The 18,035-nt window shown below is 38.0% G+C and overlaps 2 protein-coding genes and 1 long non-coding RNA gene across 4 annotated transcripts; 1 reads left to right on the top strand and 2 right to left on the bottom strand.

Annotated features, from left to right (window-relative positions):
- Positions 1-26: 26 nt before the first annotated feature.
- On the bottom strand, positions 27-10,384 carry LOC113670238 (mitochondrial protein C2orf69 homolog). The gene is made up of 12 exons (XM_027186344.2): positions 10,321-10,384; positions 9,889-9,970; positions 9,378-9,562; positions 8,390-8,496; positions 7,986-8,108; positions 7,080-7,144; positions 6,632-6,726; positions 6,455-6,518; positions 6,021-6,119; positions 3,668-3,774; positions 1,928-2,189; positions 27-1,082 (listed from the first exon to the last, which is right to left on the bottom strand). Exons 1-12 carry the CDS (start codon positions 10,336-10,338, stop codon positions 643-645), a joined length of 1,647 nt encoding a protein of 548 aa, XP_027042145.2. The 5' UTR covers positions 10,339-10,384; the 3' UTR covers positions 27-642.
- A 102-nt stretch (positions 10,385-10,486) lies between these two features.
- LOC149039530 (uncharacterized) lies at positions 10,487-17,166 on the top strand. Its single transcript, XR_016179628.1, has 4 exons — positions 10,487-10,619; positions 11,421-11,547; positions 13,594-13,798; positions 14,326-17,166. It is a non-coding gene; the product is annotated as an uncharacterized LOC149039530 (long non-coding RNA).
- On the bottom strand, positions 11,900-14,632 carry LOC113671223 (uncharacterized). Of its 2 annotated transcripts, XM_089181863.1 has the most exons (8): positions 14,159-14,632; positions 13,931-14,061; positions 13,526-13,754; positions 13,254-13,439; positions 12,989-13,107; positions 12,610-12,718; positions 12,302-12,411; positions 11,900-12,185 (listed from the first exon to the last, which is right to left on the bottom strand). In XM_089181863.1, exons 1-8 carry the CDS (start codon positions 14,630-14,632, stop codon positions 12,035-12,037), a joined length of 1,509 nt encoding a protein of 502 aa, XP_089037989.1. In that variant the 3' UTR covers positions 11,900-12,034. The 2 variants fall into 2 exon arrangements, with proteins under 2 accessions (XP_089037989.1, XP_089037990.1); XM_089181864.1 differs by lacking the exon at positions 12,302-12,411 and having other exon boundaries at positions 12,008-12,185.
- Positions 17,167-18,035: the final 869 nt, after the last annotated feature.

An 18,035-nucleotide genomic window follows, 5' to 3' on the forward strand; every position in this document is an offset into this window, starting at 1 on the left:
TTTGTTTTGTTAGTTGGACAAGTGCACTAAGGCGACATCTTCGCCAGTCGCTCAAACACTGGGAACGAGGGCTCGCTTGCGGCCTGCATCACAAAAATTACACGAGTGAAAGGGTTGTGTTGCCAAGGTTTACATGTTTGGCTTATCCCTGGATTATTTTCAAATCTCCCTCCATTAACCCTCAATAAATAAAAAAAAGCAGGGTGCTGAGGGGCTCACAGCAATCCTTAAGCAAATGTTATTTACAATTTCGCCGAAAAACATTTGCTTTTATCGATTAGAATCGTCACATGTTTTAATCTAGAACGTGTATGCCCTTCAGGGTAATTGCAACGTGAACGCAACTTGAAATATCAATGGCTTAATAGTTGTATCAAAATAAGCTGTAGGTGTGTCTTTGTTCAAGTGAGGGGCTGCAGTGTTTCCTGATCATAGGACATCATTTTCACACCATTATTTCCGCTTGTGATATCTTCCGGTCCCATTTGCTGTATCTGTTTTTTTCGGTGCAAATCCCATTCTTTCTTTTAACCCTGGAGCTTCTCAAAAACACGCAATAACTCTCACCATCACCTGATGTTTCAGGAGTTTTTGTCGTTCTGTTTAAGTAACCAGATATTTCAAATCAATTTGCAAATTCCACTAAAAACTTTCAAGAAGTTTAAAGTGGAAAGCGAGATATGGCTGCGTGCCTTGAAAATGAGATTTGACCTTGATATTCGCGCCAAGCGAACGAAGACTGTCCTCAAACTTCTTTAGCTCCTTTTTAATCGACGGCCGCGTTTCTTCCCCGATCTGATAAGGCGTCACGTGCACACGAATTCTTGGCACGTGAGTAGCCAGGTGGTAAAGAAATTTTTCATCTGTTACCCACAGGTTCGACTCGCCACTATGGCCGCCGTCCAACCAATACATGGCACTAATACGCGATGCAAATTCATTGAGACGTGAGTCCACTCCAGCGGACACCATGTAGAGCTCGTAAATAATTTGATTTAGAACAACACAGCCCTTACTAAAACCAACAAGAATCACTGGGAAATCAAACGTGGGGTCCTCTTCTTCTTTCGGGACATCTAAAACTGCATGGATAGAAGGAAAGGAATTTAAAGGTTGGGTTGATAATTCTAGGAAAAATTAGTCCGAGTTTTCAATTATGACCAGATTATTGTATAGCTTAAAAATTTGCAACGACCATCGGAAAAAGATAAATGTCAAGAGAGAACACATGCCAACGTCCTCAATTAAAAAATATGGTGAGTAAACAGGTTGCGTTGGTTGACAAGCGAACAGTTTTCAATCAAATGTCGAAAAACCAAAACCAAAGTAATCCCATCGACCAATTAGAACACAAGTTTACATTATCATCAGCCAATGAGAACATAAAGTGAAAACGAGCGAGCTACTTGAGGCGCGGGAAAACGCCTATGACCAGGTTGAGATTGTTGTTAGTTTTGCATCTGATTGGTTGAGAGGATGGTGCGAGTTTTCCGGACCAATCACAGAGCAAAGGTAAGTAAAATCAAAGCAATCCCGGATTACCTTTGACACTAAATTGAAAATTGCTGAAAATTTGCAACGAGTATTTTTGGGAAAGTCAGGGGTAAGTTTTCCACAAAAAACACGTAGACAAGGAACATCAGAGAAATCTGAGCTACAAAAAAAATAGGGAGAGCTAATCCAATCAGAACAGAGGAAAAAAAAGAAGAGGTCAAGGACAGCTCTTAGTACAAACATGTAGACTGTTCCGAGCGCGGGAAAGAGCACGTGATCAAGTTTCAAGTGGAGCACAATTTGATTCTGATTGGTTTGAATGTGACGCAAATTTCCAAGACTAATCGCCACTGGACAGCAAGCGAACAAACACAAATCTGGGCTTGTTCGTTTGGCGGAAATTAATCTAAACAAAAGGACTCTGAATACTTACGCTTTTTCACAGCAGACTCCAGCAATGCTCTTAAGTGAAACAAAGCTCCGTAATCGTGATTTGTATGATCAGGGACACCGAGCAGGTTAGCTTCAACAAAGTTATGATAACACGCGAAAGTGCTCTGATGATATCTTGAAGGACGAATGACCCATACGAAGCTATTTGGAAATCTTCTTTCTAATATTTTCGCCGTAGATTCCAAACTCCACTGCTTCCATTTCTTATTATCTCTGTGACTCTCCATGTTTTCTTCATAATCCTGAAAATCAAGAAATTTGAGTTGAAAACGCTCTATTGATGACAGTTCCTGTTGCGCATATCGAGCTTGTAAGGCTGAAAGCGGAATGTTTGAGGTGCACAAATTGCCGCGAAGACTCTGTGTATATGGGTATTAACCTTTATTAATACCTTTTAGCGTTTATTCTCTCGATTGTCATCTTTGATCAACATTTGTCAAAATTTTAAGTATGGCAATCGAACGCTCAAAGATAATTAAGAAAAGTTTCAAATTCTTACTCTTGTTTTCTGAACTGCCAACATCGTTGTCAATGTTGGACACCGTCTTGGACAAAGGTAATAAACCGATTGTTCGGTAGCTTTTCGAGACAAAGCAGAAAAGTAGACACGATGTAAAATGAATTGGAGTGGGATTGTAGAAAGAAGGAGAACTATATTTTCATTTGCAAAATAATCTAAGCCATGAAAAGGGCAAGGAGACACAGGATTTCACAATAGACGATTGTCTCGTGCGATTCAAACTCGATGCCTGAATTTCATCCTTTTAACCTCTGCTTAAACGTTCCGTTTTGAAAACAATAAAATTGTCTTTCGAAATAGCACTGAAAAAATCGAGGTCGCGAACAAGGAAATTCAAAACGAGAGATGCGTAATTCTACACCCATCAATTAGTTGCTTTCAAATTTTGTTTATTTTTTCAGAAGTTACGTTCAGCTCGTTTTACGGAAGTGAAGTTTTACTTTCAAATCGTTAAGGTTTCTCGAGCGAAATCTATCATTTCGGAAATTCGTGCATTGATGGTAAAATGTTGTAAACCCACAAGATATAACAAGAACATCTGACACAATAAACTGACGTATTTCAAAGCCTTGAGGGATTACATATAAAACACAAAACAAACGACTTTGTTTGAAGGAGTGAACAGTGTACTGATAGTTTGATGAATGTGTTGAAAACTAATTCAACTAGTGAAAAATATCAATTGCATTGTGTCAGCAGTTTGTGCTCCGTTGTCAATGATGCAGTTTGATAAAATCTGCTTTTTATCGAATATATTGCTTGATGAACCAATCGTTCGGTACAGAGCTTTCCATTTTGAAGCTGTTAAACTCAACAGCTCGATAAACAAAGCATCTTAGTTCAGTTCATTACATTTATGTCTCATTCAAATAAAAAGAGTTTCACTATATGCAGAGTTTCTTAAACATTTTGCGATGGTCTGCATTCTGTTCAAACCAAAATTCGAGTCGGTATGGAAACTGAAAAGAAGTCGGATTGAGGAAAAAATTCAAAGCAGAACTGCGCGATGGAAGACAACAGAATCACATTACCGTGAAAAATACTTCTTAAGCAACTTAGCGCACAAACGAAAAACAGAGAAATTGGAAATGGCGTGAAGTTGCACGCGCGTACATCACAGTTGAATGGCTTGTGTTCTGATCAAGTATTCTTCGGCGTTTTCAGCCTAACGCTTCCAACTACAAAATCTGTTGACCTCACCTGAACATCACCAGGGAAAAATACAACATGTTGTTGAGCGTCTGAACCGCAAAACACCACGTCGTTCTTTCGTTCCTCGTAGCCGGGTACTTCGTCTAGGCAACGAACTAAGGGAGAAGTCGAAGATTTTTCCATAAGAATAGGAGAACTATAAAACGAAATGGCTACGATGTAAGCGGAGAGGTCTATATTCACAAGTGTTTAAAATAAACAAAGCAGTTTTCAGGGCAATATTAAATCTGAAAACTATTAACATAAAAATTGCACCTTGTTTGCCCACTAATCCTTCAGTCTTTGTTACATCCCGTCTAATTAATCCCGGTGCCACGCTGGCTAAAGGTTTAAATAAAAAAAGTTCGAGGAAATTTCCTCGCGCTGTAAAGTTAAACAATTTTTAACTTGTTATGAATGAATAGCAAAATAACCATTTCGAAGTTAATTTGCTTTCATTCCAGTTTTCCTGCCGGAAATTGGGCGGAAAATTCTCATAAGAAAACAAAGTGCTCTTAATTAAACAAAATGCTGTAATGTAATTTTTAAAGATATACCACATGGAAGAAAAAGGTGTAACAAGAAACTAGAAGATAAAAAATACAGAACTCATTCAGCAGATGGACGTATTGTTTCGCAGACGTTTCCTCGCATTGTGCTCGTAAATTAATCGGTTTGTTTTAACCTCATCTAATCACATCGTTAAGGACATTCTGGGAGTGATATTGGACCAATATTTCCTTTCTTTTTGGTTCATTCAATCGCTAAAGTCGTCAGAAACGTTTCGCAAGTACGTATTACATTATTTATTGATCAAGCGATTTCAGCACACTGAACTGTTTACAGCAACTCGTTTTAAAGGCAAGCTGCCCCCACCTTTCTCACGTCTCTAAGTTCCAAGTCATTTGATAACGTTTTCATCCACGACAGAAGCAAATAAACTTTCTTTTTGCGCGACGCAATCATTTATCGATATCTCGCTAAAAACCAAGGCAAACTCAATGTTTCAAAAGTCATAACGTTTGTGCGTTCGACTGTTCTGTATCACCGAATTTGCCGGGTGTTTTCTGAAGTTGAATACCACATGTTTTTGACGCACGGCAGGGAATTAAATCGTTACATCATCTGCCTAACTGTGCCATAACACAAAACTCAAGCAAATAAACGATTCCAGAATTTGTTATTTCGCTACTCGTTTCTTGGTACTTTTCTTTGTTATTATTACTCTGTTTTCGTTGAAGGTACTCTCATTTGACAGGGCATGTTTGTTGGTTACAACCAAAGTGCATAATAAAAATCTCCTCAGTTTTGCGATCGAAATTATTTTACCAGCGAATACGAGGGATTAGCTCGTCTAAAGTCAAATCATATCGAATCACAGTGGCAGCGTACATGAAAATTCAACTTGATAACTGAAATACCAAATACAAAGTAAGTTTCAGTCGACGAGACAAAAAAATTCTTCTAGGTTTTGATACAAACGCAAAGAAGACATTCGTAAGAATTAAGAGAGAAAACAGAACAAATTTACCACCAAAGTCTTCTCGGAAGTGTTGTACGAGCATGATTCATTTATTGTTGAGTCTACAAAAGATGGTTTGTACTTAGGAAAAGAATTCTTAATATTGAAGCGAAAGTTTTATTTTCTGAGGAAGGTATCTGTTACACAAAACAGTTGTAAGTGACAAATGGAAAGTGAATGGTTATTTCAAACAACAACACTTCACATACACACGCAAGAATCCTCCTAACAATTTATAACAAAGCTACATCCATTTATGGTCAAACCAAGCTTTTGAGCTCTAGTAATCAAGCCTCCATTTTGTCTTTAGCGTGTTTCATTATGCTGCGAGAATATTTGTTTTCCAAAAGTTTATTTGACACTTATTGGTACCACACACTGAAGTGAGAAACTACTCTTCGGTCACATTCTATCGCTATCTTCCTTAAGTAGTTTTTACCCCAACCCCTCCCCCCTAAAAAATAAATTTTTAAAAATTCACGAATGATGATAAACAAAAATGCTATCGTTCACATTTCAACTGCCAATCAAAACGAACTAACTGGTACAGATGAATCAAGTTTAACCCTTTAACTCCTAGAAGTGATTAACAAGCAACTTCTCCCAACAATATCTAAACACTACCCAGCAAACAGGTAATTGGAATACTCAAACTTAACAGGTAGAAGTTTTTGTCTTGATCCGACAACAAATTCTTATAACTGATTTATAAGGAAATGTGTAGCAGTCTAAAGGGGAGAATCAATAATCAGATCATGAGAGTTGAAGGGTTAATCTCTTTAGCAAGCATGTTATGCAAAAACCTAAGTATGGCTTTTCAAACAAATTACTATAATTTGCCTGGAAGCCAAGGGACACTTTTCCTGTTTTGCAAAAACTCTCCATTAGGACTTGTTGTTCCTTTGGGAAGAAGGGCACAATAAACTGGAGTGTCTGCTCCTGAGGAAAAGTAAATAGAATTGGACAGGTATAAATGGATTAAAAATGGGGGTAAATCTTTAGGACATTATTTCCCATCACTGAGAATGCTTATCTGTGGTTTCTGTAGCTTGGAATAACAAGAAAAATGTCGACTTCTCCTAAAGGGATGAATATTCATCGCAGGTTGCCTGCCAGTAGGGTTGGAGAGAGAATAGAGAAAAAAATACAGAGTGAAAGCCAAAGAAAGAAAATGGGACCAAAAAAAAAAACAAAAAAAAAACAATAAAAGGGAAAGAGTAAAAGAGAATGGAAAGGAAAATTGTGAAAAAAGTTTATATAAATAGTGAACTAACCTTCTTCTGGGCTTCGCTCTGCATTAGGGCCACCCATGTCAGTTCGCACCCAGCCAGGACAAACCTAAATTTGTCATAAATTGGCCGTTATGTTGTAACAGGATTTAGAGAACACACAAATTTCTTAGCACAATTTAGGCACAGAAAAAGGGATCTGTCTGTCTTTTCAATACTCACAGCATTAACCAACATTCCTTCACGCTGATCATTTTTTAATTCTCTTGCTTGTACCATACTCATAGCTGTTATGCCTATCTTGGAGACACTGTAAGCTGAGGAGAGAATTATTTTCAAAATCAGTTGAGTTATGATTGTTGCCAGATATGAGAAAATATTGATTTTGAACTTTTTATGACAACAATGTAGAGAGATGAATAGTATTTGAAGTTGTAGTGTGTTCAAGTCAGTTTAGAAAGTAAATTAATATATATATATATATATATATATATATATATATATAATATTGATTTTGAACTTTTTATGACAACAATGTAGAGAGATGAATAGTATTTGAAGTTGTAGTGTGTTCAAGTCAGTTTAGAAAGTAAATTAATATATATATATGTATATATATATATATATATATATATATATATATATATATATATATATATATATCATTCACCTGGAGTGAATGAGGAAGAATCATCTGGCCAACCATTCTCTGTCACCTTCCCTTCCTTAGCATCCCTATGGGAGAAAATAAGAATTTCCTCAGAATTGAAAATATATGCTAGTCAGAATTAATGCCATTTGTGCAGTTACTGAAAGGACAGTATGCAAATGTAATACCCCATGGGAAAGAGTGACTGTAAATTCCACTAAGAAGCCTTTGTGGCCATAATAGCTTTCAAATAAGGTTTCCAATTTAAAAGTCTCCCTCCAGTCCCGGCTGGAGTTGTTGTGTTATGTTCTTGGGTAATACACTTTACTCTTTCAGTCCCTCTCTACACCCTGAAGTAGAAATGGATACTGGGGAACTGTCTAGGAAATCTGACAAAAAGCTATGGGTGGGGTGGGGATGGGGGGTTAACCTATGATGAACTAGCATCCTATCCAGGGATAGAGAAGGTAGCAATACTCTAAGTCACACCATGGCTCTGTCCTGTGCCAGAGAGGAAGACTTAAAATTGAAAAACCCTTTGTAGAAAGAATGTGAATACTGTCTTTGAATAATATTAATAATGTTCAACAAGATCACAAAGTGGGGCTGAACACTGCTACTGATTTCTAACATCATCTGTGCAGGGTTTTTATTATGAAACATAGTCAAAAGAGAATAGTAAAAAGAGACAAGAGAACATCCTCCACATCCAAATATAAAACATCACATTGTGGAATAGCCAGATAATTATTCATGTTATTACCAATAAACACACTGAATGTGGGTTTGAACTTGCATGGGACACTAATTTAAATAATAACTCCAAGTTAATGAGCAAACAACTTCTAAATAATGCATGATCAAAATTATCATTGCATTAACAGGTTAAAGTGATTTTAATTTGTCTCGTATAAACTTGAAAAGTACCTCCTGTATTTTTCCATGAGAGATGTAATCTCTGTAACAGTTAGATTTGGGGAGGAAAATTTCTTTCGCAGTGCTGGTGAAACACAACGCAAGTCTCCAAGCCCAGAGGATACATTAACCACCCTGACAAGTAAAAATGGAACAAACAAAAAAGAAAAACAGTAAAACCATGAACTACGATGTTCCTTGAAAACATGCTGTGCACGCAGTGCTCTTGGGTCATAAACTGAAGGTGGAATAACTAGGTCTGTTACTTGCAGTACAGACCTTGCAGTCACTTAATAAGAACTATTCAACCAACAAAATTGACAGTGACATAAAATGTGATTCCTGGCCATTTTGGCCTGTGCAAAAATTCTGTACAGCTGTTATAAAGAATAATATCACTTAGTTAGAAAGAATACCTGGCATGATGTCGAAGGAGAGGGAAGAAGGTCTTACACATGTTCAGTGTTCCAAAATAGTTTGTCTCTATAGTTGTCTCAGCTCTTTCAACATACGGCACAGTTTTCTGTTGTTGGATTCAATTAATAACTTTGAATATTTACTCTGATTGTGACTGTCTCTGACTCCTTACTCCTATATTGCCTTCCTACACCCAGAAAAACTAATGGATACTGGTGGAATGTCATGGAAATATTGATGAAATGCTAGAGGGGGGACAGGAGGGCAGGGGGGGGGGAGGGGACTAACCTCCTGATGAACTCAACATGACAACACTTTTCTTGTGTTCTCCCAACATCCTCCCATTACACCAGTAAACTGAATTAAACTCAATTAAATATCTGGAAATTATACATTATTAATTGCTATCCATAAAATAGCTTTACTCTAATGCTATTGGTCTAAATGTATCACATGGAGGAATATGCCCCAACAAAAACAGGGGAACACCAGAGATATTTCTCAGTTTATATTAACAAATTTACAAACTTAACATTTGATTTGGGAGAAGGCTTTGTTTGAAATATAATTGAAGATAATAGAAAATACTGATATAATTGCAAAGCTCACAGTTTTCCTTGAGCTTCACTCCTGCTAAACTATTTGTTTTTACACTTCTATGGACCAACACCTGCACAAATTTTAGCACCAAATGAAGGTTATTGATGATAAACAAAATGTCTAGAAAAACTACTAAACCCTTGAACTTTCAGAAGTGATTAACAAGTAACTTCTCCCTACAATATCCATACACTATCCAGTATGCATGATAATGAGAATACTCAAATGTCTTAGGTAAAAGTTGTTATCTTGATCTAACACCAAATTCTCAGAACTAATTTACAAGGAAATGTGTGGCAGCTAGAAGAGAGAATTAACAATTGGATCTTAGGAGCTAAGGTGTTAACATGGGCCATGCCAGTACCTTACAATATATCAAGTTCCCACCTTGAGCAAGACACCAGAGTTATTTATCAATATGTCCAATCCCCCAAATGTCTTCTGAACATGAGTGTAGAGTTTGTTGATACTGTCCTGGGATGTGATATCGAGTTGATGGTGCTGAATATTTGTTACATTTAATTCCTTATTAAGTTCACCACAGATTTTTGAACCAGTAGTCTCATCCCTTGCTGTAAAAATTGGGTAATACATGTGATTTATCTTTAGCCCTCATTGGTTAAGTAAAGATCCGGTATGATATGATCACTGTCATCAACATCATTTAATAACCATCATCACCATTATCATTATCAACTATTAATTAAAAAACCTTAAACAAGGTCCACGAGCTAGTAGAACCAAGGCTATAGTTATATCTTTTGATTCTCAACCTGCTAGATAATACAGCCAATTCCACTCACATGTAGACTAACAAAAAATATTATCCTGACAACATTATAAAATTTGGAAAAATTGGAATATCTTATAAGACAAATTACTCGTGAAACTAATTTACCAGTAAAGAGAACTACTCCATCAAACTCTTTGCACAATCTCTTAACAATAGCATAGCCAATGCCACGATTACCGCCTGTCACCTGTAAAGTAAAGAGGATTGAATCACAAAAATCACGAACGACACTAATACAGTAGCAAGCAAGGATATAATTTATAACCATCAGCTTTTGAAATTTGACAAGCATGGCTACCAAACGCATAATGCCATTTCCTACGACCAAAATGTGCATTTGCGATTCGCGAAATGGAAAGTTTTAGGATCAAGTTAAACATCCAGAACAGGCCTCGTTGCATCCCCCTAATCGATGTAGGTGGAAGGTTACAAAACAGATGACTGCCTCTTGAATAAAAAACAAAACGAATGTACTCATCTGAAAGTAAAAAAGATCAGCTACACTTTTTTTTATATAAGGACAGACAAAAAACCTACCAGAGCAACTTTTTCCATGTTAGATAAAATGTATTGTTTCACGCGAGGGTTTAGTCTGTACTTCCTCGGGTCGCGAATTCCCACGTAGACTCTGTGACCCCCTTCTGCAGTATGATTTTATGGTGTCAGCGGTCGTGTCACTTTAGTAATGATAAACAAGGATCTGCCTGCAGTCAACCAGCGGTATCACAATGGATTACTCTACTCTGATCAGTTGGGTTCCGAAGTTGAAACCTTGCAGGATTTTGTTAGAATTTACGTTAAGAAAAGGCGAATTGAATGGCAGATTCAAAGAGGAGGTAAGTACATGGGTAAAAAGGAATGCTTTATTAGAAAACTGCAGAACTTTTCCGTGTATAATTTTTAATACAGTAAAAAAGCTGAGCTTCCAAGGTGGCCATATATACTTTGCCGTTAAGATCGGGTTCGTGTGTTTGATAGTCTACTGGCCCATTGAAAACTTAGTAGTTGACATCAGTTAAAATTAAGAACAAGTAAGCATTATTATCGTAAAAAATATGCAGCTTTAAGAAGCTGGCCAGTAAGGTATTCTTGGCTTATTGCAGAAGGAAATGTAATGGTTTCATATTAATAATTAGTCATGGTGAAGAGCAGGTCCTTCACAATAACAGTTTGAGTGGGTGAAGGGGGGACTCAAGTGTGTTCGCATGAGCTGGGAAAACTTGGATTTCAAATTACTGCAGGGAGGGGGGAGTTGGACAGAGGGGTCTGAACATCCTGATTCCCATAACCTTATTAAATGGCTCTTGCCTCTGTTTTATTTTCATTTCAAAAGTTTATGCAATTTTGCTAAAAATTTTACCCAGTTCCTGCCCCTCTTGCCTCCAGTACATCTCCATTCCCTATTCTCATGGGTTCCCATCCCCCTGTCCCCCACCAAATAACTCTTAGATACTGGGAATTGCTTTTGGAATTAGGAAAGAAAGTGTTTATACACAAACCAGTGACAAACGTGTTGTACCCGAAATGCAGTGGTTTTTTTGGTTGTTTTTGTTGTTAACAGTACAAGGATATGAATTATTTAGAACCAGACCTTCTTAATTTTATCATCAACTCCAATTTGATAATATTTTTCACAGGTTAATGCTTCAGCCATTAGTCTTGTAAATGGTTGGTAAATGGTTTATCAATCAGATTGGAACATACAGGGTAAAAAAGGGCATTTTATCACCAGCTTCTGGAAGTGTGTCTTCAATTTTCTCTTCAGTAAGTTCTTGTTTAGTATTTTATCTTTTGCTTGTTTGTGTGCCTTTTGGTTCTTTCTTGTTTTCTTTACAATTACAGTTTCTGAAAATATTGGTTCCATGGTTCTTGTCCTAATCTTGTCTTAATCACGGTGTAATGAACATGACATATCTATTTCATCAGTTTCTCAGAAAATGAGTGCCTAAATCAAGGAACATTTGCTGTGACTGTAACAAAGAAGTATTACTGATCACATTCAGTCGGTCAAATTTTAACTGACTTAAATGATTGGTCTCTTAACAGTACACATCTTGGGCCCTTTTACTGCATATTCTTTGGAAAAAAATGATTTAAATTATATAGCTTGCTTTAGAAAATACACTTTCTCACAATTTTTTTCCCTTGAATGTAAATTTCAACAAGCTGAGCCACAACTCCATCACATACTTTAAAAATGAAAAGAAGACTCCCAGATAGGTTGTTATTTGTGTGTATTTTAAGTGTATGATCATGGACAATAAAAGAAAGGATTTTGCAATGCTGTGGCAAAGTTCACTCCTAAACAACTAGCATGGAAGAACTGTCCACATCTATCGCAGCCAAGCCAGTCTTCATTGTCATCCATCTGACACACCTTGCAAACAAGAACATCCTTTCCTCTGCCAAAAAGTGAAGTAAAAGTTCAAAATGATTACTTAATTCTCAATTTGTTTCTTGGGATTAAACACAATACACAGTGGTTATTGTAATGATAAGAAAGGCATAATTATTGTACCTCAAAATGTCATTGTAACAGCTGCCAAACAGGTTGGATAGAAGCTTCATTCTCTCGATAGAAACATTGACCTTTGTGATCGGTCTGTTATCACATAAGTTCCTGGCAAACTAACAATAGATCTTGCAGTTATATTATATATGATGTAAGATTGGTTGATGTAAAAATGTAAATATTCTGATAATGTTTCTTTAAAAACTGCTATGGAATGACATCATAATGTTTTGACTGTTTAATGTCAAAGATATTGATGGAATTGGTACCTATGAGCTCACTTATCTAATGCTTTATACTACTCTAAAGATTACCTTACAAATAAGTACTCCACAGTTGAATCCATCAGTTTGCTGAAAATGGGGTGGCTCGAGGCATGCCCACTCTTTACTTTTCCAGCCTGTTTTAATGTCAGCAGCCTCACTACAGAAAGATTGCAACCATTTTCATAAATGCTACTGGATATAGCTACAAAAATGAGTTATGAACATTGTCTCAATATTAATTCCTGGCAATGATGGAATCAATTAAGTTAGGTTTAGTTAAGTTTATGTTACATGAAGTCACTTAATTACTCATATAAAAATATATATATAGCTGAAAAATCATAAAAACAATGTGGCCAGTACAATGGCCATTCATAACTCTCACAACAATGAAACACAGGGTCTTGCTGGGAATACAGAAACTCACCTTATGATATTTATTAGTCTGTACAGGCTGGGATTGGAAGCTACTGTTATTTCATTTGGATGTTTGTTTCCATGAATAGGATCAATGTAGACACGGATAGATTCCTTGTTATCTAAAATCTTTGAACGCATTTATTTTATGTCGTCAAAACGAAGTCCTGAGTCATGTGTACAATGTTCAATTTATCTAAAGAATATAATACAAATTTTAGAGATGACTATTTTATAAAAAAAAATGTACAGTATGAATAGCATCCTCAACTTACCAGTAATGTCCAGTGATGTCCAGTGATATTCATTGGAATAACAATTTTTTCAATTCCATGGAACCTCTCGCCCATCCACAATCTACGGGTACTTGCCCCATGTTTCACCAACTGACAAAGGGTACTGTCAGCAGCAAAGATTTTCTGGTCGAGTTTTGTTAGTTTCCACAGTGTAGCATCAACGATCTACAAAGAGAAGCACAACGACTTTAACAACTGAAGATATACAAAATTAATCTTTCAAATAGTTACTGGAAAACAGTACTGCTCACCGTATCAATTAACCATCCATCTACAAAACTAGGGATTTCCTCTTTAATTTTCTGTGTTTCTTTTGCAGACAAAGTGCCAGGAGGAAGAGTGGCTAGCAAGTCAGAAAGGGTTACTTTGAATGGCCCTACTTCCAGTACGGAATCGCGTATACCAGTGTTGACTTGCAAGGTCTTAACTCTCGTCTCTGCCTCACACAACTGTACTTCTGACTCTCCTAGCTGAGAAGGCCTGTATATACACCACAACAGTAGATCAAAAGAATAGTCTAAAAGGTTGATAAATCGTTCCCTACTTAACTGATAGAATATTCGAAGAGTTATGATCACTGTTCTGTATTACTACATTCGATCATAGTTAGTAGAGGGGACGTCCCCTCAACTAACTATGATTCGATAGAATTATACCTTGGTGAGATACGAGCAGAACTCTCGTGAATTGTGCCAGTTAGCTCATCATTATCCATGTCGTTATCCGCATCATTACACAGTTCAAGTTCATTATCGTCATCAAGAGACACATCACATATCGAGTCAACCTGCAAATAAAACATTGGCACATACAAGATAAACATTTTACACGTTGACATAAACAGTTCTTTCAATCGTTGTGAGAAAACAACGAATTATACCAACCTCTTCTAATTCCACAGCACTGTCTTTGGAATTGCCCTCATCCCTTGTCAAGTCTACAACCACGCCCCTGTCCTTCCTTCTCTTGCTGTGTCGTCTGCGTTTGGGAAGTGTCTTATGTTTAACCTTGTGGTAGTCTACCTTTGTAACTTTGAGCTTCTTTTTTGCAGGACTCTGTCGAAGAGGAAGGCCATTTTCAAGAGAGGAACTTTGACGGAGATCCTTTAGCAGAGATTCCACAGTCGTGATAGTATTCTCAAGGATACCTGAATCATCGACCACGAATGTTGCTGATCTTAATTCATCGACTCTTTCCTGAAGGCGCTTTCTGAGCTTTTCAGTTATTAAAGGTTGCTCGTTGTCGTTGATTTTTTGCCGGGAAGAAGTGCCACTGGATTGAGCAGGTGCATCATATTCATGGAAGATGAGGTGGGGACTGTTGTTTCTGCACCGCATACTCTTGACTGTAATAGTCATTTCCCTCGTCCGTTGAACTCGGTTCCGAGGTTGGTTGTTCGTCAGGATCGGCTTGATCAAAATGCACGGTGTCCAGAGTTATGAAGACGCTATTTTTGTAAGAATGCGGTAAGCTGTTAAAGCTCCACTCGTCAAAGAAGTTGAAAACAGCAAAAAGGTGTTTACAAGGGAAATGCGTTTTACGCCAGCTTTCACATTTGCAGCTTGGCTCCAACAGCTTGACAGCAAACAGCTTCGTACTGTTCGAACTGCTTTTGACGAGAAATTCACCCTTTTCTAAATTGACACATTTCACGTCATGTTCGGCAAACTCAGCAGCCCCAAAGTTACTCCTGAGGCAGTGTTTGACGAAATGAGGAGGACGGTTGTGAAGATAGTCAGGTAAATCGCGCTTGAATTCACGATAAGAACCACTCAGCTGAAGGTTGGTGTCCAGGTAGTGTTGGTAGGAATCAGGGATAAACGACTCTACGATCATCACCACTATTCCAAAAACTGATTTGTCGAGTGATCCAGGCAAATACCTGTATTTGAACAACTTATTCTGCGCTTCAATTCCATTGTTGGTATTCACGATGTTGACGGCCTGTTGAACACGAAATGGATGAGCCCAACGATCGGAACAGTCCAACCACACCTTCCCGCAGTATTCTTGTACTTTGGGATTTCCTAAGTACAACGTCGACTTTCTCAGGCTTTCCACGGCCTTCTTGTAGGACGTCTCCGAACGAGCACGAGCACGAGCAATTGCTTGCATCAGTTCTAGAAACATCTTTTGTTCCCCTACGGTCAGTCCATTTTTGCCGGCTTTGACCCATCTCTGCCACGCCTGCTCGCGGTGAAAATCACATATGTATACCGCAACATCTGGGAATTCGCTTTCGATAGCATTTATTTCCGCCATCGAATAATCTACCATAAAATACTTTGGTTTCCACGTAGGATTCCAGCTTTTGATGATATTAAGGGCTTCCGCGATGCATTCATTGTCCTCGTTCTGGCAGAGAAATTCGGCTACAACCTTATAACTCACATTGGTGTGGACACACACGAAAAACAAAGGGATCGCATACTTAGTCGTTTTGTAGGTGGCATCCATAAGTACAAGGTCACTGCCATACCTGAGGAGAAGCCATACCTGAGGAGAAGCCTCCGCTGCCATTCTTCTTGGTGTACGAACAAAAACTTTGTCTCGTCGCCATCCTTGACCTCGTCCCTTGTCCTGAAGTAGAACTTGGATGATGGGGAGTCACGCCTCCATTGCTCAATTTTGCGCTTTAGTGACTCTTGATCATCACCGCAGTATTTGCTGGCGCTGATTGCTCGAGCGATATGACTTCGCAAATCCTGGCGACTGGGGTAATATCGTCGGTTCGACTTTCGGGGTTTCTGATGACCTTCATGACTTCCAAACATTTCTTTGTCGACGTACTGCTCCAAGCATTTCCGTACCACATCTGGACTAGTTATATTTTCACTAACCAGCTCGCGGATCTTGCTTGCGATTTTCGGATGGATGGAGTGACCTATTGTGGCGGCCTCACCGACAGGATGTACCTTGTGTGCTGTACTAAGGGGAAGCCTGAAATAGAATCTTGTCGTCGTTCTTGGGCGCTTTCCCGTCTGCTTGTCATCCTTTAATCGCTTGAGAATCCCGGCTTTTACCTTCCGTAGACCTTTCTTTGACGAGCACTCTTCAGGTTTTAAAGTATAATCAGTGTACAGCCGTATAGCTCGCACTTGCAGACTTGCTGGGCAGTCGAGTTTTCTTGATCCTTGAACTTTAATGTAACCTCCGGAGCTGGCTAAGTAATCGTGTCCGGAGGTATTTTGAGGTTTCTGTTTCTTTCCACCTCGAGAATCCTATATTTTCATAGAGAAACAGAAAGTAATGATAAGGTTCTAAGCACTCTATGCCACGTTTTTGAAAATGTCGTAGCAAACCGTGTCAATAGTATCCTTACCGCCTTTGGTCCATGCAGGCAATGTCTTGTTTCCACGGTTACCACTGAGAATGGGTGGGCCAGACAGGCAATAGGAAGGTTGCCAGACTTTTGCTCAAACATGGGTTGTACTAAAAAAAGCCGAAACTACCGACATCATAAAGAGAGATTTTACAAAGCTGTTACATAGCGCGATTATTGAAATATTGAAAAACTTTCCGCAAAGCAAAAAAGATGATTTTTTTTTCCAAATGAGATTTCCGGCACTTGCGACTGGAGTATTTTATAAAGAGGCTGTCAAAACGACATTTATTAAGTTTTCTTTTTATGTTAACCACAGACCCCAGAGCCCGGTGTTTTCCAAGTATGTTCGGAAATTCTCCCTTGTGTTTTATTTTATGCGTAATGAATCCTGAAAACTCGCTATCTTTTTCATTATTTCAAATGTATTTTTTACACTATAGATCTTTATTTACCTTCGTATAATAATTTTCTCCCCAGACATCAACTGTTTTATGTTTCTACCCTCGTGTCATTCTTGGAACTTGATTTTGGTAAATTAAAGATTTCTGGAGATTCAAGCTTTCATAATTTTGGGCTGCTTTCTTTGTTTTTCAAAAAAAAAGGAAAAAGAGTGCAAACGAAACAGATCCGTTCCACACGCGCATGTTTTTCACAGCGCTTTGTCTTTTCTTCCAAACCCATGTAAACTGTTAAAAACCTTTCGGGCCGAGGTTAAAGAAAAAAATGTGATCATTTTTAGACTAAGAAAAACGCTTTATTAAATAGTCGCTAAATCTTGACAACCGTGAATGATTGTTGACTTTTATGACGATGATTTAGCATTTCTTCGTACTCATTTTCTCACCGGTGGAAGTTGTGCAATAGTCTGTCAACGCACGTGTGGAACGGATACTGTAGATGCCTTCGGATAATTACCGAAATTAAAATTCTGGCCACTTGATGGCTAAATTTTATTGAACTGTTGCGACATAATATTTCGCTTTCATTTCTTCATTAAAATATGGACGTCGCATCTGGGCTCCATAAATGACTAGAATATTTCCGCCTTCAACAAACAAAAGGCAGCGAAAGGTCAAGTTGTTTTGTAATATAAACATGAAAACCCTGGCATGGCCTACCTTGACTGTATTCGTCCTCTGTTTTGCGCAATCGTTTTCCTTTTCCCGAAAATTGCAAACCTAAAATGCTCAAAAGAAAAAGTAAAGAAGATTGAAAATACCATTTTCGGATGATCTCCGCGACCTTTCTTTGACCTCTGTTGTGGAGCGCACAAAACATGTAGAATTCAATGTGGTGAATTGCTCAATGAGATCTTCCTTCCGTTCCTCTGTCCCATCTAAAAACCCGTAACCGTAGTCACTATCAACGCGTACCTCGCAGAGGTTTGCATGAAGAAACTCGATTTCCTTTTTAACTAGCGTAGATTGTTTGCCAGA

This window comes from Pocillopora damicornis, chromosome 9 (genome assembly GCF_964200805.1).
Source record: "Pocillopora damicornis chromosome 9, jaPocDami1.2, whole genome shotgun sequence".
In the NCBI taxonomy this organism is placed as follows: Eukaryota; Metazoa; Cnidaria; class Anthozoa; order Scleractinia; family Pocilloporidae; genus Pocillopora; species Pocillopora damicornis.

Coding starts and splice junctions, on each gene's coding strand:
- LOC113671223 (XM_089181863.1), bottom strand. CDS start 14,632: ATGACTATTACAGTCAAGAGTATGCGGTGCAGAAACAACAGTCCCCAC. Junction 13,755..13,930: donor TCTGCTCGTATCTCACCAAG/GTATAATTCTAT, acceptor GTGTATATACAG/GCCTTCTCAGCTAGGAGAGT. Junction 12,412..12,609: donor GTGGAGTACTTATTTGTAAG/GTAATCTTTAGA, acceptor ATCTATTGTTAG/TTTGCCAGGAACTTATGTGA.
- LOC113670238 (XM_027186344.2), bottom strand. Junction 6,727..7,079: donor TTCTTCCTCATTCACTCCAG/GTGAATGATATA, acceptor TTCTCTCCTCAG/CTTACAGTGTCTCCAAGATA. Junction 1,083..1,927: donor GGAGTCTGCTGTGAAAAAGC/GTAAGTATTCAG, acceptor CTATCCATGCAG/TTTTAGATGTCCCGAAAGAA.